Source organism: Tribolium castaneum, chromosome 9 (genome assembly GCF_031307605.1).
Source record: "Tribolium castaneum strain GA2 chromosome 9, icTriCast1.1, whole genome shotgun sequence".
NCBI classification, from domain to species: Eukaryota; Metazoa; Arthropoda; class Insecta; order Coleoptera; family Tenebrionidae; genus Tribolium; species Tribolium castaneum.
This window is the reverse complement of record NC_087402.1, coordinates 8,617,593-8,642,699: the sequence shown is the minus strand read 5'-3', so window position 1 is coordinate 8,642,699 and position 25,107 is coordinate 8,617,593. Positions and strand designations below refer to the sequence as shown.

General features: G+C 35.0%; 1 protein-coding gene across 4 annotated transcripts; it reads right to left on the bottom strand.

The window, feature by feature from the left end:
• Positions 1–142: 142 nt before the first annotated feature.
• Positions 143–24,455, bottom strand: eag (ether a go-go). 4 transcript variants are annotated; one of them, XM_008194433.3, is made up of 9 exons: positions 23,970–24,454; positions 10,508–10,741; positions 5,996–6,127; positions 5,826–5,947; positions 5,341–5,736; positions 3,987–4,410; positions 3,014–3,213; positions 2,543–2,795; positions 143–2,497 (listed from the first exon to the last, which is right to left on the bottom strand). In XM_008194433.3, the coding sequence occupies exons 1-9, from the start codon at positions 24,046–24,048 to the stop codon at positions 1,158–1,160; spliced, it is 3,180 nt and encodes a 1,059-aa protein (XP_008192655.1). In that variant the 5' UTR covers positions 24,049–24,454; the 3' UTR covers positions 143–1,157. The 4 variants fall into 4 exon arrangements, with proteins under 4 accessions (XP_008192655.1, XP_008192656.2, XP_064214888.1 ...); XM_008194434.3 differs by having other exon boundaries at positions 5,826–6,127; positions 23,970–24,455; XM_064358818.1 differs by lacking the exons at positions 10,508–10,741; positions 23,970–24,454 and adding an exon at positions 9,917–10,492.
• Between the last annotated feature and the right edge of the window lie 652 nt (positions 24,456–25,107).

Here is a 25,107-nt window from a genome sequence, read left to right as displayed (position 1 = left end):
GTAGCTCAAAGAAACGTACTGGAAACCCTACTAAATGGTTCAGGTTTCTTCGTCGAAAGCCCAGCCTCAAGAGTTTCAAAAATTTCGTTTTTGTCTACTTATATCTAACAGGGAAAAAGTATTAAAACTAGACCAGACCGTGTATTTTTAATTGTCTTTATTGCTTCAACAGTACAATAAAAATTTATTATAATAAATATGTTCCCGCTGCGATACGTCCGAAAGCAAAAAACGATTTGAAATGAGAATGGTAATAACAATAACACGCATGAGCAAAATTAGTGCTTTCTTTTATTTTATATTTTGATTTTGGAGGAAATAATAGGTTTCCATTGAAATGTATTTGCAGAAGCACCTCAAGTGCTTCGCTTGATATATTAAAATCAATAACAATAAATGTAGAAAACAAAAACGTAACAAATCGCTTTAGATTAGCTGGACATTTGAATACCGCTAATTGAATATAGAAATGTACATTTTGCTTATTTAGAGTTCCATTTCTGTAATGAAACTCTGTTTAGAAATGAGTAGGAGTAGAATATTGCTATGATATATTTTACCAGCAACAACGTAAAGCTATAAAATAACTAATACTTTCGTTGTAAAATATCAACAATACAATTAGTTTTAACAATAAAACCTGTAATAATTATATTTCTAAACTTAACAGACCAGTTGCCGGCAAAATTCTGTACAATATGGAGGTAAACTTCTTAAATTTATATCTTGTATAATTTACAATCCTATAGTCGAGAAGTTTAAAATTCGGTTAAATATTTCTTTCCCCATTGAAAACAAGTTTAAACTTCTCTTAACTTTTGCAATATTACTTTTGGTGTTTATAAATATAGAGCGCTAGTAGCGTGAGTTTTACAAACTACTATAAAAGCTCTTAGTTATAGAGCACAAGGCAAGTGTGGCCAAAAAACCCATGTAATGCTAATCATTAATTTAATGACAGACGTGTGATTATGGCCGTTTTTGTAGTAATCTAAGCTATGTTTAAGTTCCCGTTATTTACATAATAAAACATGCTCAAAAGATGAAGCTAGATGAAATGTGATCAATTTGATTTGTACAATAGAATCTGTCAGCCCCGAAACGAAATCTACTCTTAGTGGCAGGCGAAACTATCCTATAAAAATCGCTAAAATTCGCTAAAGAAAGTCCTTAGGTTTGCGAGAGGACGGCGTGAGCACTGGCTCATCCAGCATTTTAGTTGTTTCAGTTGGACTCGTTGCTGAACTTTCGGGCGAAGTAACCTTCCCGCTACTGGGGGTGGGGATCTGAGGCGCCGTGCCTTTGATCCGACTCTTCGATCGTCTCTTGCGTAAAATAATAGGCCCTAAACCGGTTCCTTCGGACGTACTTGGTCGCGGCAAGAGTTCGGTGGGTCTTTCCGGTCCTGAGCCGGCACTGGAAGACTTTGGTTTGGGCTCAGAGTCGCCCTGAGGTGAGCTTGAACCACTTTCGGGACTTATCCGCTTCACTAGCTCCGTCAGCAACTCTTCCATCCGGTTCATCTTCTGGTTGAGTCTCTGGATTTCCAATTTAACATCAACTTTAAAGTCCATTAAGTTTGTCATCAATTCCTTGTATTCGGGAGGCGCTATAGGGTCTGGCAGCGGCGTTTGGTACATGGAGGCCGTCGAAGGGTCCCTTAGACCACAATCGTAGCTCTGCATCTTCCTCAGAGATAAATTCCGGGAGTGGTGTTGCGGCTCGACTTCGACCATTTCCTCGATTGTGTCCTGTCGGGTGATTCCGGGTGATGAGTTTGTTGAAACTTTCTGCAACTTTGGGAAAACTTTGTTCCCGGAACCTGGAGTTGGTTGACTCCCTGAACTACCCGAAGATGAGGAGCTTGGTCGCTCTTTCATCGTGTCCTTAGCGCTAAGACTCCTAGTGAATGCTTGCTGGGCTGGGGTTGAACTTTCCGATCCTGAGTCGAGACTTGCCGAACCCAGGAGACGACCCCACTTACTTGTCCGACCAGCTGCAGGTCTGGCAACTGTTGTTTTGACGCCGCCACCACTGCTGTCGTCCTTCTCCGCCACTGATGATAATTTTGTTGTTGACATGACGCGTGTCATTGCTTTATCGCCTGATTCTTCGCCTTTTTCAACGTCGGAGGAGTGTTGAGAATTTGCTGTTGATTGTTGCTGGCTCCTGTCTCTTCTAAATTTGGAGAAAATTTTGCGGACGAGATGATCCTGGTTTTGGTCTAATTGCGGCTCGTTTTTTCTCCGTTCTGCCAGTTCTTTCTCTCTTTTGACATCGGCGACTTTTCGGAATATCAGACGATGCCTTAGGTTGTAAGTTAGGATTAGATTTCTAGCGAAGCTATTTGCGAAAGCTTGATAAAAGTCCAACACTTCTAAAAGCTTGTCCCTTTTTATCGTATGTAAATCACAGTATGTTAAAGCACGCACATTTGCCGCGGACTGTCCTACAGCGTTATCTTTCCAAAAGGAGTCGCCGAAAACGTCTCCCTTGCCTACAAAGAAATTACAAAAGTGCTTTCTTTGCAATTAGATCTCACCTAAAATTGCTACTACTTCGTCGTCTTGTATCACTTCAAGTGATCCGGTGACAATGAAACAAAGTGAATCGATGGACTCTCCAGTGTGATAAAGAAGGTCACCGGGAGCCGAATGAGACATGGTGAAATGCATTGCTAACGCACGGAGACATCCATCCGAAGCCAGACGAAAAGCTGGATGCTCGTTGAACACTTTTCGATTTAAATGGACGCAAATATCAGCCTTCATGTCCTTAGGACAAAAATTCAAGACCTGCGAAAAATCCGAGACTGAACCAATGCAATAAACTTTGTTTTCGAGTCGTTTAATCAAAAATTTAAATTCCTCCTTCGGCCTGAATAGCAATAAGTGAAAATCTGCATTTCAATGATAGCAAACAAGGCGATTGTTCATGTCAAAAACAGGAAAATAGGCGATCGGGATTGAATTGGTTTCGCCGAAAAAGGGCGTGCAGGGACTGAAATAAGTACCTTGTCTTGATCGAGCCCTTTGGTCATAGCCCATGTCGAAACGACGTAATCCATTACTCGTTCTGACAAGGCTTTAGGGACTTCGTGGAGCTTCATGAACTCCCTTACGTTGTTCAGCATGTCGTGGTATTTAGCCGTGGCTGAAGTCATCTGCTGAATTATTGTCGTCACGTGCCCGAAGATTGTTGCATACAGAAGTGCTGCAAAAGTCGAATATTGATCCAGTTAATTAATGTAAATGTTTAATTTAATTAAATCACTCATACAATTCAGCGGGCATACATTATCTGGGCCAATAAATATTGAAATATTGACTGGAATTCTGCCAAAAATAGAATTTAGTGTTTGTTTCCATGATTGTTGAAAAATAAACGGAATTAGTTCTAGCTTTAAGGTGTCCACTATTATTACCATTATCAACCCTAAATACAGCTAGTTGTGTAAATATTGGTCATTTAATTTGGATTAAACAAAATAGAACGTTGACGTAATTTTATGAGGAAGTTTACTGTCCTCATACATCAAGAGAATTGAAAGATTCATTCCAAAATGTAAAGAAAAAGTTGTGCAAACATTATTCCACTGCAGAAGTGAAATGGCAAATATTGGATTTAGCAGCAACACTTTTTTGTATTAATCGACTGAAACTGGAATAAAAAATCCAATCAATTAGTCACACAGCGACTGTTACTTAAAATTTATGAAATTTCATCAACATAAATACGGAAAGTTGCAATCGCACCCAATGCAAGGAAAAGTTGGAAGAATTATTGCCACTTAAGCTCCCGAGATCACGGTAGGAAATAATTTCTATCTCTTAATTTGCCAACTTTGGCGTCTCGTGACACTCTATGCGCTTTATTATACTTTAAAATTTATTCCGCGCACCAAACGTATGTGGAACTTTTACTAGTCTCTGCCTTTCCTTAATTGAAACCTTGCAACCACCAGTTGACTGATTTTAAGAAATTACCAGCTATAATCATCATGCAAATAGTGAAAATCCGCTCGTTGTCCGTCTCCGCAGCCACGTTCCCGAATCCCACCGAGGTCATGCAAGTCATGGTGAAATACAACGCCGTCACATACATCGTCTTCCTCGAGGGGCCATTTATTAGTTCTGGCGTATTGGTGTCGTTCGGCCACACGTACGAATAAGGACTTTGCGTTATGTTCGCCAATTTCCAAAGCCAGCTGTACTGGACACCATTATCGGCGTCCGAACGGCCGATGGAGTACCATATGCAAGCCAGCCAATGTGCCACCAACATATAAAAGCACAAAAGCAGGATGAGCATCGCAGCCCCGTATTCCAAGTAGCGATCCAGTTTGCGGACGACACGACCCAGTCGTAACAATCTCACCACTTTCAGCGCGCTGAAGAGGCTGCCAATGCCCTGGAAATGGCACAGACCACAAAGTTACATTGATAGAAAGCTTTCGCACAGAGATTTTATGCATACTTTAAGAAAAAGTTTGGCCCTAATCTTCCATAATGAGTCCTCAAAACTGAAAATTCTTAAAGTAACTTCAAACATTTGCTAGTTTATGGCGTTACTTGTTGTAAAAAACCACCCGTGATTTAATTGGATACTTTCTTTTAAATATTTCAATTTCACACATTTGTTTAGCTTTGAAGTTTGTAGGGTTTAATTCTTTTTTACTGTTTCTTATTACACTTTGGTAAATAAACTGCTTATTTAAACTTCCGCTATAAACTTAACAGGTCGTAACTGTTTTACTAAATGCAGGTAATTGTTACGGGGATAAATAATAAAACTCGGAAAATGTGGCATTTAATGTCAAATCTAAAATAACATTTTGATTAAACTGAACGGTCGTAAATAATGTCTGGTGGGTAGAAATAAAAATTTGAAATATCGATTGTGAAATAAATCTGTGGATAAATACGCGACATGCGGTTCAAGAATTGGAGCTTTTGTAAAACACGAACTGAATTATTTTTCTATTCAGAGGCAGCGAAATTTACAACTTTTTTTCCGAGAAAGTAAACGCTAGTCCTTCTCGATTACCTCTGGAGTAATAAATTGTTCTACACCTCAATTCCTGAAATGTGAGAGCTTTTTCGCTCTCTTCCACCAAATCGTTTATCAAGTACCGTAATTTAGAAAAAAGTCTTGTGGAGTCCCTCGGGGAGTTCGCCTCTACACGTGTCTGAGTAAACAAGGCGATTTGTTACTTATCTTTGATACAGGGTGTGACGTTTGGTCCTAACAGGTGTTGATGTTTAAGAGAGCGTTTTGCACTTGATCGGTCGTTATCGCAAAAGTTGGAGTAGTTATTGTGAAAAATTGCGATCTACTTACGTCCTCGTCGTGATCAAAGGCGTTGAAAACATCGTAAGGCAGACAGCTCAACAAATCGATGATGAACCAACTCTTTAAGTAGTTCATCCTGATAACTTTAGGATCGGAAACGACTTCCCCGCCAGGTCCAACAAAAGTCGTATGAAAGTTCAAAACAATATCGATGAAGAATATCACATCAACGATGGAATCCACAACGAGCAGAGACACATCTTCGGAAGTTTTGTTCTTAAAAGCCACGTTATAAGGGACCATGATGGCCGTGTAGAACGTTAGACACAGGATGATCCAGTCCCAGATGGCCTTGAAAGCGCAGTAATGGAGCAAGATGTGGGGCGGAGTCTTGGGGGCTTCCTGACGATACTGCGGCATTATATCTGCACTCAAACTCATCATCTAAACGAAAAGAAAACAGAACAAAAATCCAAGCAGCATGGAACGAAAACGCAATCAATGGAGTTTCATTTTTGGTTGATTTGACTGACTTGTGCCAGGTGTGACTGCTTCGTGGTGTCTTTCAAGTTGGGGAGATGGGAGGAAAACTGAGACACTAAAACGGACCGACTCCGGGTCACAGAACGAGCCAATTTCGCAAACTTGGATAAACCTAAAAGCGGAATATTCAATTTTTCCCCAAGCGATTCCGATGAATTACCTCCTTTGGTATCGTCCGTCTCGATAGGCTGTTTCAAGGCCGTTATGTCCCGAAATGTTAAAAGGAACAGAACGACCAAATCCCGCTCGTTCTTTATGGGAGAGATCTGGAGGAGCAGCCATAATGGTGTTTCTAAAACAGATAAGCCTCCGCTTAAAACACAAACATTTCAACCTCAACGCGATCTTTACAATACTGTATCGCTTCTGTTTTAAGCTGCCAAACTATCAAAGCTGTAAGTACTACAGTTTAAAACTACTCTATTAACTAGCTGGTTGTGTGGCTTTTCGTGCTGTGTAAATTTAATTCCAAGTCTTGTTAAACTTATTAAAAATCGAATCGGGATTTTAATAAGTTCGTGGTGCTTTATTACATCAGAGAGAACACAAAAAGTATCAAAAATTCAAATTCAAGGTACGAAAACATCGACAAATCAGGCAAATGTTTCGACATTAATCTCATGCCGGGTTTGGGAAATTCGAACTTCGGAATAATTAACACAACTTGGATATTAATTCAACTAAATTTACGGCAGCATTTCTAATTAACAAGGTATTCCCAAATTTACTGATACACACGGCGTCAAAGAAATCGGAATTTCATTCTTACTATTTCATGTGCGATTATTAAACTAATTAACATTCGCGCATTGAATTTGATGAATAATCCAGTTTTACATTTACATTCCATTTCTACTTAACTCTAGGTATAAAACATGCCAAAAGCTACTCTAAAGTTGCAACTAAGTACGTGTTGTTACTCTTGAAAAATACCATAAAAATCTTAACGACCTGCAAAATCCTTGATTTATTCTCTCACACGATTACATTAGCACTCCACTAACTGCAAAATCGATAGATACCCACTTTAAGAATTATGTTCCGGCGAAACGACAGATTAATAATTTAAATAAATGGCCAAAAAACACATGTGTGCCAACGAAAATCAATATTATTTGTAATCCAAGCGTATGTTTCTAATTTGTATTGTTTTGTATACATCACACGGCTGATAAATTTTGAATAAATGAGCAATTTTAACCGATTCCTTTCGGGCATTAGTTTTAGGTTTGTGGTTGTTGCATTACACAAACACACTAGAAAAAACAAGAGAAGAGAATTCAAAAATAAATTCATGCGGAAAGTCACTAAGAAGCTGGTTAGAGAAGAAAATTTAAATTTTAAATTTAATATATTTCTAATTATAATAATTTTAAGAATTACTTATCATTCTCTCTGGTTCCTTATTGTATAAACACGCCGCATCTTAAATAAAAATTTAGTCAAACACAATTTGAATATAACAGTAACGCATACTTTACAATGATTACAGGCATAAAACATTCATTGTAAAGTACACTCTATTTAAGCCAATATTGTATGTACAAGCTCGGATGCAAGTGTATTTGATGTTAAGATCGATTGTGCCACAATATAGAATATTGAGGTGAGAAATGTTGTTTCCTTTGTGATGAAACCATCGATTTGGTTGACCTCAGCAGGGGCGCGTTTTGGGAGTAAATGCAGATTAATATTATAATTTGATTTGGCTAATCAGCAAGCAGCGATTAGAATATGACATTTCTGAAACTTCCTTTATGGTTCAGTTGCATGAACAGCCATCCTTTTAAAGGATTAAACCTAATATTATTCTGAGAAGAAAAAACAAATAATGTGCGTGAATCACGCAATGCGCATAACGATCAGATTTCTTCGTAGATTCCTTGAACGAGATTTTCCAATGCACTTTTATGCCGCAAATAATTAAATACGAAGTCAATAAAGCGGCAATAAACGAAACGTAAAATAACCAAATTACCCATCCGATAGCATGCTCTTCACGTTGCCGGGATGAAAAAATTACATTTTGTTGGGAGGCATGATCTCGAGGGATGAATACCAAATGTCTTTTAGCAAACATGGACGTGAAATACCGCACACAATATCTACGTTAAAATTTCCACAAGTGCAGTCATTTCAAATTGATTATCAATTTTTAACTTGTGTTCCACCGAGGAATACAAAGTAGGTGTAAACAGAGATTAAAAAGCGTGGCTCTAATTCCCGGGTTTTATTGAGACGGTTAACCAAACTATTTGTCTTGTCTGTTGCGGCAGCAAGCGCGATTTAACAATTTCGCTCCCTCAGTTTCATGCGCAAACTAGCAATAATTATTTACAACATGCTAGTATAATTATTGTTGTTAATGTCTTATCGAAAAAAACATGCAAAAGTTATTTAAAGCTTGTTTGGATCGTCCCCGCCTTTTCTCTTGAAAGTCACATCCAGAGAATTTTTTGCAAGAAGCGATAGTTAGAGTGAAAGTTTAGGGTAAAATCTCGTCGTAAAGAGAAATGTCTAAAAGGGAAGAAAAGTAAATTGAAAAAGATTCAAACTCTACAAAGCGTAAATATTACAGAAGAATTAGGGAAATTTTATAGCCTGAAAGAAGTGAGGAATTATCGTAACTACATACCTTCTGGAGTGCCTGTAGAAAAAAAATAAAACAATATTTTTAATCAGTGCTTTTAAACAAGTAAATTAACATACATTTAAACCAAGTTTTTACGTTTTAATTTGCATTTAAACATGCCTATTGTCTCCTCTTTCTTATTCAACGGGCGCTTGTTGAATTATTTACCACGACACCGATTGTACATTATTTAGACCAACATTCGCAAACAAGAAAAAACCTTGAGATTGCTTTAGTAGTTCCAGAACTACAAAGAGATTTTTTATGGATGTGTTACTGCAGTTTCAATAATTCAGCAGTTTTATAGATTATCGATGGTGAAAGTTTAAATCGACCTGATTCAGCGTTATGAATAATAAAATATTTATCCCGGCGCATCCACCAAAATTCAATGCCATCGTAAATGCAATTTACGTCCGAATTATCAGCGGACAACAATATCGACATAGTTTCCTGCCTCGTATTTATTACCAAGCTTATGTTTACTCTAACCATAGGCGCCGACATTAAACCTGACAGGGGTTTCGTTGTTATAACTTGTCAGAAGCGATAAATCCAGAAATCGATCTGAAGGCGAGATATTGAAGAAGTGCACCGTAAATACACTAACACCGTGTTTACTTAACCCAAGGGTCAGCCGGGAAAGTAAACTTAATTTGTGCAGAAAAATGGCTGATTCGGACGAATGAATAAATTAAAAAACAGTAACGTTTTGAAACTGTGACGTTGAAGAATTGCTAAAAAGTAGTAAAAGAAGCTGGTGCATAAATGTGTATTAGAAAAACAGAGCAAAATTTTCAGTAGCACAACGATATAAAATCAAAGTCACTCGGATAAGCAAGTTGTCCACTTTTTATTATCCTTCCACGTCAATGAATAAAAGTCGCTGTAAAATATGAAAAGTTGAGATTTGACTGTTTGTTTTGTAAGTCAAGAATCAACTTTGTAAACAAACAGAAATGAATGTAATTAATGATTTAAGTCGGCGCCTGGGTTAATCAGCGTTAGCTACGTTTTTAGAAAATCGACAAAAAGAAACAATGCAGAATATGCCAACGCTACACTTTTATTAGACATTAAGCGAACTGAAATGAAGTGAACAAATAAAAGGCGAGTGAAATAATCGAAGAAGCACAAATCGACAATTTTAGTACGACAATTACACTTCGAATTGAGTGAAAAGTGATGCAAGAACTACCAGAAATGAAGGGTCAATAAGCACACCCCTTTTCACAATGACCGTAATTAAATAAATAGAATTTTCTATAATTCTGGATCCTCCCTGACTTGAAAGGTGTTCAGATCATGCAAACGTGTCCATTTTAATTATATAAGCAACTAAATTTCCACTAAACATGACAACAATCAGCCAACGAAACATCGAATACTAGTCCCATTCAAAATTTTAGAATTTGATAACTGTTCTGAGAAATACTGAAAGCTACATACCTTTGTTTTCTATACAGAACATGCGCGGTGCAGGAGAACGGACCGGGGCAAACACACAGTTATAGTTAAGTATAAATATAAATTTAAACAATTAATTCTACTTAAGTTTATTTAAGACCGTGTGTACTCTAAAACTCCTTAAAATGTAAATGTAAGTAAGAGACACATTGAGTTGTCGCAAAACTCGTAACTCGCTAATAATTGCTAAAATTTGCCATTGTAAAAGCCCAGCGCCAAAGTTTCTTTGTACGGAATATTCCACAAATAAAGCAACAAAGCTCGTTTTGTAACTCTATAATGTTAGGTAAAAGCTTTTGGCGCGGCTTTTTCGTAATTAAAGTGTATTTCCGGTTGACTCAAGAAAGCTCCATAAAATAACGCAACTGAATTGCATGTTATGAGTGGTTATGCAAAAACAAAGATAACAAACTCTAGCTACTTTTTATTGGCCCAAGTCTCAATAAAAATGCACTTGTACCACTTTGTGTCATTCCTTCATTACGTCCCTGTCATAAATAAGAGAAGCACCGACTGGCTAAATGGCAATAAGATATAATTTCTGGGAAAAGAGTTAACAGTAAGGACACTTACTATTTTTCTTGTAGAGGAGTATCTCAAACTGATCGTGCAACTGATGTTCCAGGACGTGGTCTATTCTACTGATTGTCTCCTTGTCGGTAAGTTCGCCGAACATAAAGGCACACCTGCAGGATTTTTGCATGACTTCCGCTCGATTATAACCGGAAATCTTGCAGAAAGACTCGTTGCAATAAACTATCGGATAGTCGACTATCTGTGCGTTTGCCAACAGGAAACTGCTGTCAGCTGGAACAAACAATTCCAATTTTATTAACGAAAATTAAACCGAATGCAAGGTGATAGATGGCAGAGCAACCGTATCGAGACTAATGGTGGTTCAAAACGAAATTGCTATTGATGTCTCGGTTTGATTAATACTCCGCTGCTATTTTTCTTACTTTCGACCGTTTTATTACGATTTGAACAATCATTCAAAAGGACTAATCTACTGTTTCGTGACGCTTTCCAGCACGCATCTTGGTCAAGGACAATGCAGAAATTTTAACTTATTTCACAATTTGCGCTTTTCTACGGGCGCCAAACAATTAACAACAATTAGTAAACAAAATACGAGTATGATTATTTTTACTGTATTATCTTGTCAAATAAATAAAGCATTGCTAAAGAATACTATTTCTGTTTGCTTGGAAACACCTAACCATTACGTCCATGTCAACTGATTACAGGCCGCTCCGAAACGGTTTTATTACTCCCTAGATAGATAATATCACTTGTGAAGGATCAAGTACTTTCATTACTCGACCGTTTTTCAAAATAAAATTGTTGACTTATCTTTCAGTTAACTTAATTTTGATTTAGTAAAGTTATAAACTAACATCCGGAAAAATGGTGGATGCGCCGGGAGAGTGTAATTCTTTTTATTGTATTATCCTGCTAAATAAATAAAGCATTGCTAACGAATACTATTTCTGTTCGTTTGGAAACACCTCACCATTACGTCCATGTCAACTGATTACAGGCCGCTCTGAAACGTTTTTATTACTCCTTAGATAGATAATATCACTTGTGAAAGATCAAGTACTTTCATTACTCGTCCGTTTTCCAAAATAAAACTGTTGATTTAATTTTTAGTTAACTTAATTTTGATTTGGCAAAGTTATAAACTAAAATCCGAAAAATGGTGGATGCGCCGGGAGAGTGTGATTTTATTTATTGTATTATCCTGTCAAATAAATAAAGCATTGTTAAAGAATACTATTTTTGTTTGCTTGGAAACACCTAACCATTACGTCCATGTCAACTGATTACAGGCCGCTCCGAAACGTTTTTATTACTCCCTAGATAGATAATATCACTTGTGAAAGATCAAGTACTTTCATTACTCGACCGTTTTCCAAAATAAAATTGTTGACCTACGTTTTAGTTAACTTAATTTGGCAAAGTTATAAAATCGGAAAAATGGTGGATGCGCTGGAAGGGTGAGATTTTATTTATTGTATTATCCTGCCAAATAAATAAAGCATTGCTAAAGAATACTATTTCTGTTCGTTTGGAAACACCTAACCATTACGTCCATGTCAACTGATTACAGGCCGCTCTGAAACGTTTTTATTACTCCCTAGATAGATAATATCACTTGTGAAGGATCAAGTACTTTCATTACTCGACCGTTTTTCAAAATAAAATTGTTGACTTATCTTTTAGTTAACTTAATTTTGATTTAGCAAAGTTATAAACTAAAATCCGGAAAAATGGTGGATGCGCCGGGAGAATGTGATTCTTTTTATTGTATTATCTTGCCAAATAAATAAAGCATTGCTAAAAATACTATTTCTGTTCGTTTGGAAACACCTAACCATTACGTCCATGTCAACTGATTACAGGCCGCTCTGAAACGTTTTTATTACTTCCTAGATAGATAATATCACTTGTGAAGGATCAAGTACTTTCATTACTCGACCGTTTTTCAAAATAAAATTGTTGACTTATCTTTTAGTTAACTTAATTTTGATTTAGCAAAGTTATAAACTAAAATCCGGAAAAATGGTGGATGCGCCGGGAGAGTGTGATTCTTTTTATTGTATTATCTTGCCAAATAGATAAAGCATTGCTAACGAATACTATTTTTGTTCGTTTGGAAACACCTCACCATTACGTCCATGTCAACTGATTACAGGCCGCTCCGAAACGTTTTTATTACTCCTTAGATAGATAATATCACTTGTGAAAGATCGAGTACTTTCATTACTTAACCATTTTTCAAAATAAAATTGTTGACTTACCTTTTAGTTAACTTAATTTTGATTTGGCTAAGTTATAAACTAAAATCCGGAAAAATGGTGGATGCGCCGAGAGAGTGTAATTCTTTTTATTGTATTATCCTGCCAAATAAATAAAGCATTGCTAACGAATACTATTTTTGTTCGTTTGGAAACACCTCACCATTACGTCCATGTCAACTGATTACAGGCCGCTCTGAACGTTTTTACTATTCCCTAGATAGATAATATCACTTGTGAAGGATCAAGTACTCCCATTATTTGACCGTTTTTTAAAATAAAATTGTTGACTTATTTTTAGTTAACTTAATTTTGATTTGGTAAAATTATAAACTAGAATACGAAAAAATGGTGGATGCGCCGGGAGAATTAGTAAAGTTATATTAAACATATTTTTTTTAAAAGACAGGTAATGAAATGAGAGTAAACCCACTTTTGTATTACCACTTGTTGACTTAACTTTAACAATTTTGGGACAAAAGGCGCACTCTTTGTCTAAAATCGATCTCAAGTACAAAGTTGAGAATTCCCTGTGGCGGGCCTTTGATGCAGAGTTTGGCAGCACCACACGTTTAAGTTCATACTCGGGTGTGCATTGTACCTTCTAAAGTTTCATAACCCTTTAAAAAAATCAATAAAAAGTATCCACCACATCGACCGCTCAAAGTGTATTAAACAAAGTTCATTATTTAAAACTTTTTGAATTTCTTTTTAAGCTTTCTCGATTCAGAGACTCACAAAAAGTAAAAAACATGTTCTGGTAAATTTCGTTTCGTCAAGATTAGTTGTCGTACAAAATCTAATTTACACTCTTTATTTTACAACAAAAGAAGCACTCAGACGGCGAAAAATTCTTAAAGAACGTTCACTGAACCGGCAAGCTTATTTTTACAACGTTATTACTTGACTTTTCCACTTAAAATCATCAATACAAAATATTAGGCGCGGCTTAGTTATAGAATAAACATAAAATTCCGTATTTATCTTCGATCGATTTGTTTACGTTGGATTAAATATTCCCAAGCAAGCTAGCCAAATATTTTGATATAATTTCCAATATAAGGCACGAAGAAGAATCACTCAGGTACCTAAAGCACTTATATAGCGAGTCAAGATCCGCCGATAGGCTAAGCGTTCGCCGATAGCAACCGGAAGTCGAATTCTAAAGATAACCGTAAAGCTCGACCTTGACGAAAACACGTAAGGTCAACTAACTTTATTGCATTTCTATTAAATTCTGTGATTTGTTTGTTGTTTTCCAACTCGACTGTATTATAGATTGGAACAGATAAACTACTGTAAAATGAGGATACTTTATTTTTTACGCTCGCTTTATGAACGAAACAAGTTTTGTTATCATCGAAAATAACAACAATGTGCTATTGTGTAAATTCTCCACAACCATTTTACGTAGAACATAAAACTGAATTGTTTGCTATATTGGAACGGCACGGCGGGTCTTTCCGCTGTAATAGTTTCGAGGCAGTGCCACAGACACTCAAAAAACTCATGACAATAATTTTAAAACGAATTACAAAACCCGACTTGCTACTTGAGGGTAAAAGCTTCTCTAGCCAGAGTGACAAAAATATTGTTCTCTTAATTTTTGGCTTCGGAACTTATTGATTGTTATTGGTAGACTCGATTTATGTAGTTTAAAATGTCATAGGTCTTGAAAAAATGCTACGATCAAGCGCATGAATATTTAAGCAAGTGAATAATCGATAGTGAAATTAGTTCCACCCAAAAGTCTATTTGCATTTTCGCTGTTTGTGTAACAACCACTTAAATGCAATTTTTATAAATCAGATAAAAGCATAAATCAAATGTAATAAGAAAACTTAGTAATCCGTAAGTATATTTACGCCAACTCATGAAGTTCTCCGCAAGAACTTATCTACTTTCTGTGATAAATGATATGTCAACAGTAACAAAAAATCACACAGCGAGATATAACAAGCTGAAGTTTTCCAAAGCAGACATGCCTCCAATTGCAATCTTCTAATTAAAACATTAAGAAAAATGTAACTACTATGATTTATGTAAACACGTGATAATTTAATGCAATTATTCATCAACTTGTAGCTGCGGTCACTATTGTGGAATCTCGGGTCATAATAACTCGTCTTGACCTATTACAGCGTAATAATTCTCAAGTGGAGCATGACTTTATGAACAATATCAAGTAAACAAAGCTTTGCCACTTTACTTTAATAAACAGATAGAGAAGATTCATTTTGACTCGCCCAACAAGCTTAATTAGCATTCTGCATTACATTCCCACGAAATGCCGCACCTAATCTAGCTTCAGCAAACACTGTTTCCATACCGAAACGTGTAAATAATTTTTTATGCTACTGTTAGTGGTTATTAATTTCTTTGAGAAGCGATAATTAAAATGTTGCTTTGTCACGCTGAGGACTTGTCATCTTGATAGTGGATCCTCTTTATTCCATTGTGCAGCAGAATGAAAAAGCTTCCGACTTGGGAGTCTATAGAAAGGACTTCATTTTTCCAAGTCCAGGAATCAAGTCAACGATCGTTCCTTTAATTTTTTAAGTAAGAAACAAACTTCCACAAACATGTGTTTTAATAAGCGAAACCTGTGTTGTACATTTTTTATGTTACTAACCTGGTTTCATTCTTTTAATGCAAGACAGCACTCAGCTATCGATTCCTTAAAAGCTTCGCTTTTTAGAGATGTTTCCCGAGAACGTTTTAATAACGAAACCAGTTTTCTATGATCAAGTTATTGCCGCAAAAACGAAAACCAATCGCCTTTCTCCAAAATCTTAATTTCCGTTCAGTTTGAAATTAGGTTACTTGTTGAAGCATTGTTTAAAATTTTCTTTGGCGAGTTAAACAAAGAGTTAAAATATTTCATAATCTTGATGGTGGCGCACACGCAAATCAGTTCTGCTAATATAATAAAGCCAGTTTTTTCGGCTGAAGCAATGAAGCATCGAATTTCGGGTCGATTCATTTGCATCGATACCGCAATAAAGCTGCAACATTTTCGTTGTTGGCCGCAAAAGGCCAGCAGTCTATTAAAAGGCTAAACAAATTATCCGAGGAATAGTCTCCGCTTAATTAAAACGGGAGGTTTGTTATTTTTGTTAACACGTCCTGCGGGAATACGACCTGCTTCTATCAAACATACCTCCAATTTATCACCTCAATAAAAATTTACCAATTTTTTGTTTCGTTTTTGTAACAATCACACAAACTATTTATTTTAAATTTAATTACAGTTTTATGCAAATCGTTGTCCATTTTTCGACGTTTCGTGACGCACAAAGCCTGAATATTAATTTACTGCATTTGGTTGTATGTACACCCCTCTTGCTTTAAAGATTGCTTATCGAATAAATTATTCACTTGAAAATATTGTAGGTAGGCTCTCGGAGTAATGGAAAAATAATTGGAGAATGTGGTGCATTACCCTAACAATGTTATTATGTCAAGTTTATTGTTTCTTATCTCTGATTAAGTGTCGGCTTTCTTGTTGTTTCCATTTGCTGCCAGTTAAGTCTGAATAAAATTATTCATTTTTGCGCGAGTAAGCAACACTGAATCGATGAAAAATTCAACGAATCGATTTTGATTTGTCCCTTCTTTTATTTACGCTTGGTGGCCACCAGAAGTTTATCGAGATCCTAATTTTAAAACCTAAAAGAAGGAAACACGGAGGATAAAACAGCAGTAAACCTACCTAAGCTGTTTCTTTTTTTACCTACGTAAACCGCTTTCTCCTGATATTAAAAATTATTTATTTACAAAACACCTCACAATAAACTCCAAATTGCTTTATAAATTTTAACATTTTTAGTTTACCGAATATTTTATAAACCAGCAGTTTTTGTTTACAGAAAGGTAAACTGAAATACGGTCGCTTTTGTAAATATCATCGATTGAAACTTCAAACAAATACAAATTTATATGAAAATTTTTACAAATAGAATTAATTACATTGTTCGTTTTTAAATAAAATGGCTGAAAATAATTAAAACTTTAATTCAGTTATTGCAGAATCGATGAAAGGGGAAAATGTAACATTATGCATTTATTCGCTGTTTCAAAACTATAAAAACACTAACGTCGCGTTTTACCAAATTATTTTCTTAAATAAGATTTATAAAACTGTAAAATAGTTAATAATGACTAAATCTCTCATTGAAACTATAAATTACATTAGCTGTTATTTCCTTGAAGTGCGTGAAGAATTTATAACAGCTAATTTTGACGTTGGCGTTTTTATAGTTTTGAAACAGCTAATACGACTACAGGCTGATTCTTTTAGGGTCTACATTACACACTTTTTTACTCCTAATACAGGTAGAGCTTTAAAATTTTGTATACTATCCAAATCGACTATTCTGAGTTCAACTAAATTATTTTAAAGATGGATGAACTTCCGGAACAACGAAAAATTGACACCATTTTGGAAATTTTTAATGATAACCACCTATTTATTGCATTCTTGAATTCACCTTCTAGAACTGAGTAAAAATGTACCACAATTTTTAGTACTTATGTCATAGTTTTTGAAGTATGTCAATTTTTTTGTTAAAATTTTTATTTGTAGGGTTTTATTTAAAATATCACAGTCCATGAACTCTTTAAAATAAGTGAATAATTCTTATTGCTTTTGATAACCAAAAGCTCGAAAAGTCTTCTGAAATCTTTAGGATTGTCAATTATTAAATTGCAAGGCTACTAAAATTATTTGAAAATAATAATTAAAAAATTATTTTTACAAAGTTATTATAACAATGACCCAGTTTTTTCAATGGCAATCAAGAGAATATCAACCTTTATGCAGACTTTCATTAACAACTTCTATGTCTATCTTTTACAGTTTTTGAAATAATCGCAAAAAAAATAATTCTAGCTCCTTATTTCTATTTTTTTTTCGAAAAATGCGATAAAATTGTGCCAATAATTAAATGAAATGTTAGATATGTTCACCATTTTCACTGAAAAAGTTTAAAATTCGATGCCAGTATGACTGAATTAATTTACATAATTCACAAAATTAGCATAAACCATAATTAAATATTATTGTTTTGCAGCTTATTCGATAATGAGATAGCTAAAAACTAAATAAACTAAATGAAGTTTGACCATTATTGACCATTTTGCAAGGTCTACTTGATTAACGATAAAAATTACGAAGTAAAATTTGTTTTTTGTGATTTTTTTAAGACGTGTTATTACAAATCACCATAAATATTATTGTTCTTTTGATTGCCGCTAAGAAATAGTTATAGCAGTTTTTTGATAACTATTTTGAAAAAAATCATATTAGCCATGAATTTTGACAGTTGACAATTTTGAAAATTTTGGAAAACTCTCCAAACCTTCGGTTGTCGAATACAAAAAAAATATTCACTTCTCGCAAAGAGTTCAAGGGCTGTGATATTATATGTAAACTCTTGCAAATAAAAAATTTTAACAAAAAATTAATATATGTTTAAAACTATGACAGGTAAGTACAAAAATGTGTGGTTACTGTTTAAAATTTTAAATTTGACGCCAATTTTTTGTAGTTTTGGAAGCTCAGCTATTTTGAAAATAATTCACTTGAACTTAGAATGGTCGATTTGGATCGTATACAAAGTTTTAAAGCTTTAGCTATGTTAGAAGCTAAAAAGTTTTTAATACTGACTCTAAAAAAATCACCCTGCGATGAAAGTGATAACACTTTTAAAAATAGTGTTCTATAATAGATAGTGCATCGTCTTCTATAATAACAGGAGACATCGCGACGCCTTATCTAAACGAATTTATTTTTATTTTAAATTGAATCGTTTGAATACCTAGGGCGAAGTCAATGACCATCAAATGTTGAACGTAAATTTTTTCCAATATTTGGCTTTGGCTTTCGTTCCTATTGGAAAAATGAAATGTAAACGACTTGGGAAGTTTATTTCGAGGGATAAATCTCTTTTAAATCCACTGTCACTGGATACCGATTCAAATGGAAATAATTGTACAGAATTAAGCTTTTAATTGGAAAAGTTATCCGTAGAAGAAAGTTGTTGTATTGATTGCGAAAATCCCGGATCGTGGCTATCCCGATTCGTGTAATTAGAATTAATTTATTCATTAAATCAGGTCGTCCAGACCGATTTTATATAAAATGATGAGGTGCTGTTATATTTATGGCAAGGCCTGTCGGCTCAGTAACCGAACCGAAACAATTAAAAATGGCATAAACCCGTGAAATCACGCCATGCCCTGACCCAAATTAGCATTAGCGCATCGCAACCCCTTTGCGAAGAGCAACCTAATACCAAATTCCATCATCCGGAACATAACAATAAATAATTATTTTTCGCATGTCACTGTATTTTCTGTCACGTGAAGGGAAATTGGAGCAAATCTAAAAATAGAAGCGACCTGTAAGTCGAGAGGGTTGCGGAACACAACGGGATAACACGAAGGAGGTCGTTCACAGCACCACCACGCCAAAAATAGAACCGAGGGGTTATATTTATATTTTCCAGATGCACCGTTGCAATATGCGGTGAGAGTAATGAATTGACGTTTCACAGCCAGGCTTTACGCAAATCAAATATTTATTGGCCGGAAAAGTAGCACATGGGGTGGATGATCGAAGGAGGGAGTGCGTCCCCAGAAACCAATTGCGACGATTGATTATTGAGGAAAACAATGCACTCGGCTCTGCACCGGTGTTATGTAATCAAGCCACTTTGAGGGAGCGAGGTTCTAAGAAGGGTTTAACGAAGGGTAATTTCAATTTCAAGCGAGATATTAGCTACTGGTAATTAGAAAGGCAATTATTCCAATAGCAGGAGGGAAATTAACTTGCATTTTGGTGGATGCGCCGGGATAGTAGACTCCAGTTAAATTATTTCTTCTTCTAAATAAAATCTTTTACAATTTTCTCAAATCAAAACCAAATTGAATTACTTCATGTTAATCATAAATGTAATTGAAATATTGTTACTTATATAGGGTACCAACTCAGTGGTACGCTGTTTAAAAGAATGTATAGATTACGGGAAATATCTTAAAATATCTTCTTCAGTTTTCATACTTTTTAATGTTTCTATATTTCACACTAAGTAATCGTACCCTAACACAATGATGAATAATTATTTTTAAATTTACTATAAGACATTAGCAGTTGTAAATAATTTATTTTTATTGTTGGTCAAATTCTCTTGCAATCACGATTGTTAGATAACGTTTCCACATATCATTTATATAAAATTTGTTATTTATAATACTTTTATTTCAAAGAATTTTTACTATTTTTACCTATATATGTAAGCATTTCTCTACCACATACCATTGAGTTGGTGCGCCGGTTTTTGAGCACACGGTATACAGAACTATTAATTCTATGTTTAGTTCTTAAAAATTCATATCAATGCATTACTAAATTTCTTAGCTCTTCTGTATTAGGTGAAGTTTATTTCGTTGAATATTATGTAACACACATAATAGTCTTAATTATATTAATCTATGTTCAGCTTTATTATGTCAATGCACTAGAAACCGTTCACCCCAATGTTCAACAAAGTAAAATCTTCACTGTAAAACTAAAGTGAATTTTGGTGGATGCGCCGGGATTTTTAACATTTACATTTAACATTTAAGATTAATTTAACATTTACATTTTTTAAGTTTACAAGAAATATTTTATAAACCAGCAGTTTTTGTTTACAGAAATGTAAACTGAAATACGATTACTTTTGTAGATATCATCGATTGAAAAGAGAAAATGTAACAATGCATATACAGGCTGTTTTGTCTAAACCCCACGTTAGAAGTATTGGTAGTTCTAATAATGATAGTCATCTGAAAATTTGTAAACGACCATAATCTCTTAGTTTCTGCTCAATGAAAATATTTTTAAGATGGTGACACTTTCGGTTATATTGGAACTCACTATTAATTTATTATTTTAAATGGAAGGCTATATTTGTTAATGCATTTTTGGATTACTAGAATTATTTTAAGAATTTTTTATAAGCATTCCATATCCCAAAAACGGTTAATCTTAGGTAAAAAAAGCTGATAAAAACTCTTTTAAAATAACACACCTAATCCAAAAATAAGAAAGTAGATAGTGACTCTTGGTATAACCGAAAGTGCCGCCAAATTAAACATATTTTTCATTGAGCAGAGCACAACGGATTACGACTAGTTACCAACTTTCTACACTAGAAACAAATTTAAAGAGTCCCCAATGTTTAACAAAACAAAATCTTCACTGTAAAACAAAAGTGAATTTTGGTGGATGCGCCGGGATAAAAATATTTTTGTTGGTATTTTCTATTACATCTCTAAAACTAATGTCATTCAAAAATAAACTTTTACTATAAATGTTTTTCTTTCAAGCGAATTTTTTACTACTTTCAAAAATTGCGTTTATTTCAAATTTCTATTTCATTAATTAATTTTAGGTGGCTGGTCACAGTTTTTACGAATGTTTTAACAAATTCACCTTGTACTAGAAACCACACTATCACATGGCCGTTTTTCTATTCAATAAAGTATTTACAAAGTTATTTTGTTGTCAGATTTTCAAATGCTTTCCGTACAAATTTGACAATTTTAAAAAATACTAACACAGATATTGCCAAAATATTTCACAAATTTCGTGCTTTAGTATGTAAAAAACAATACTTTTTCATTGGGAATTGACTGAAAACGTACAAAAAATATGAAAGCACCTTTAGTATAATAAAGCAACAACTTGCTCGTCTAGCAATCTTTCACCCACGCCATGAATAAAAAACTCCAACATGACACGTTACACTCAAGCGTTCTCTAAAACTTCATTACAGCACGTCATTAGTTCAATTTATTGACAACGGTATGAACACTTTACGTTGCTCCCTTAACAACAGTTTCAAAATCGAAAATCAACATTGAGAGTTTCCGAGTTTAATGAATTAATTTTGAACGTAAGAGAAGCTATTATTGACATATTTCTAAAGTGTAAATAACAAACTCTTAATTAGCTGAACCATAAAAAATTCTACAACATGTCAGAGATAAACGAGAATTATGTTACACCAACGCACCTTCTTATTATTTGGCGAAATAAAAACGCGCCACCTTGGGATTATTCATTTTACGTTCTTGGTTCATGAGTCGAGTTTGTGCTCGGATTATAAAAGAGAAGAGAGAAAGTTTATTATAAATTGAGCACCTCAACATCAATCATAAAAATGTCAAGAAGTTTCTCAAATATTTACAAAAAATATCTTTGTACTACTCTACTACTCGCTTTTTAAATAAAAAACGATCAAGGTTGGGATCAAAGTAGTGCACCATAAAGAAGAAAAATATCACGCGTCCTAAAATGAGATTCTTTTGCAGCCAACAGAACGAACAGTGGTAGGCGGAACCGAACAATATCTTTGATCTCATTTCAATATTTAATATACATTTGAGTCGTCCAATAAAAGTTTTATGAAACCTTGGCTTCAGCACCGTATGTGGTGATTTGGCAAAACATGAACTTATTGACAACATACTGAATAATACAGATTTTATTCCCTATTTAAAGGATTTAGTACCGCAAGTATGAACTTTGTTTCAAAATTTCTATACTAATAATTCCGGCAACATTTGGATAATAAAATTAATGGTAATACAAAATTTTCGTACTGAAATGTTGTTGAAACGGATAATACTAAATCAATACAAAACGTTCGGTTTGTTACCAACACCTGAATAGGAATTATACTTTTCTCGATCAATTATGAAACACCTATTGTTGTGCATTTGTTATTGAAGAAGAATGTCAAGTCACCCTATAATCAAATCTCGCTTCGCTAAATTTTTGATTGCTTTCTAATTTCGTATTTGATTCTGTAGCTTGTTTTCTAACACAATATTTGCTTGTCACTGTGCCTGTCATACTGTAGTGTGCAAAGTACACAAACACGACGTGTTGCCAGCTGTAAAATAATCCCGAAGGTAGATTTGTTTACGAAATTAAATTGTCAATTTAAAAACGAACTTTCCTCAAAGTTGATAATTAACCGCTGGTTCAACTCAAATTAAGTAATTTTCCATTAATTAACTTTACGAAATAAGAGAAAGCCGCGCAAACCGCATAAACCAAAGAATTAATTATTTAATTTCAAATAATTGTAAATACTTTCGTTAAAATTTTATAACATAATGGTGACGTATGTAAGGTTTAATGAAGTAGAAAATTGATTTTATAGCTTTATATTATGAATCGATAAGTGTGAATTGCTGTATTGCTGCATCGTAAAAATTTAGACACGAGGTGGTCATAAATATTAAGTCTCCAAGTTTCGGGCTTTAAACAAACGGTGATCAATTATGGTGGATGCGCCGGGCCAAATTTAAAACTCCTCATCATCGCAGTTTCGAATTTAGCTCATTAAAAAATAACAAATTGGGGAGGAGGCTTTAGTTCCTCCCAAAATTCATAGACGTTCATTAAACACAGTTAATGATCTCCATCCATCACCTCAAATTACCCCTCAATGTGTTTTTCCCGGTGACAAATCTTGAATGTCGTCAGCAAGTGCACTCCCTCGTGATTTGCATTCCCATCTCTGAATCTTTATTATGCATCCGTGTTTTATTCAACAGCCACATGGCATCGATTCCAAAACCTAAATAAAGCTCGAAAGCTCTTCTGACACCTGATAAATAGTTGGTACGACCTCGGCTTTCATACTCCTTGTTTCTACTAACCCACATGCGGGTTATCTGGCAAGGTCATTGCTGCAATGTCTAGACTACATCAGCCAAGATACATTATTTGCCTTGCACACACTATCATTAACCCATTTGCAAATATCGATTATGAAACGCCAACTGATACGACTTCTCTTTGCATAAATGCGATTAAGCTAAACCGCTTTATGTATTAGAAATATTTTTCTCCGAGCGAGTTTAACCAGGTCGACGAACGCGAAAATGGAAAATATATCAAAAGTTCCGTCATGGTTTACTAAGTGACAAATGTAGCTACAAACCAACTTTTACGAGTGTTTAAAAAGTGTCTAAATCAAACATTGTACGTAGACTTGCTGCAAAGTTTGCCGTTTTTTTAAGTCCGCAAAAACAAATTTGCCTGCCGCCATTTTGGGTCATGGGAGTTCCCTAATGGCAAAATTAATTCGGCCTTAAATTAAATTACGTCCTTCTGCACCGTCTCACTTTTTACAATTTTCATTTCGTTAATTTCTCCAAGCGCAAAACCTTACGTTGCGAATTCGATCTCCTGATGATGTTTTCCAGAAACGTGTTCTGGGGGGCGACAAGGCCCCTTCGTCCTCCCGGCATCTTTGGTTTCTTCAAAAGCGCAAAGTTTTGCCTGTCATCTTGCCGTAACTGACATTGTGTTAGTCTTTCACGATTCGTTGCGAAGCCATAACCACACTAGCCGGAGTCTAAGTGCCGTAGCTTACGCACCATGGTATTTTTTTTCGGGGGCACAAAATTTGCACGTGCATGCTTTAGACACTAGACCGGCACTTTCGTACATATTTCCATAACTGGGCGAAAAAAGACGAATTCCGATGCTAATCACTACATTTTTAAACTTTCTTTTCTGGAGTTTGCTTGAGGTTTTCTTGATTTTTGCGGGCACGAAGTGAACATATTTGCACGATATGTTCCATTATACTGGCGGTATAAACACGGTGCCGACCGAATATCGCCACTGAATAACGAAAAATCGAAAACGATTCGAGCGCCAGGCGTCAGGACGCAACGGCGTCTTTGCGTACTACTGATCGGATTTTGAAGTAAGACGGGTAGATAAAAACGGACGCTTGTTATCTGCTTACCCTAACTTTGATTGTTTTTGACAATTCTGCTTCAGTTGATCACTTCAGGACAATCCACGCCAGACAAACAGCTTTCAGCTGGCTTGAATATATGAAATTAACTCTCAAGGGCGGATTTGAGTTATTGGCGTTTAGCCTAAGCAGAGGAAGCACCAAAGGCAAAAACACGATGGGAAGTTTTAAATTTTTGAGGTGTTGACGCGTTATTTTTATTTTTAATTATGAAATTTTGAGGCTGTTTCAGAAAAGCAGGTTTACTTATCACAAGAAGACAATTTCTTGCTCGTATTCCATGTATTTAAGAGCGTTTTCAGCAAGAAATTTAAAAAAGAGATTCGTTATTATTCCTGTTTTATACCTAAATCTGAAACAGTTTTCACCAACAAATGCACAATCCCGAAAAAAATATTTTTGTCTATTTTTTCTTTCTTAATAGAAAAATCTTTGACTAAACGACGTGAAAAAATTAAGGTGGAAACGTGTTACAATAGTTTTTCTTGTTTTTAAAAAAACGTAATTTTCTTACAGTTTGTCTGTTTTGTAGTTTTATTGT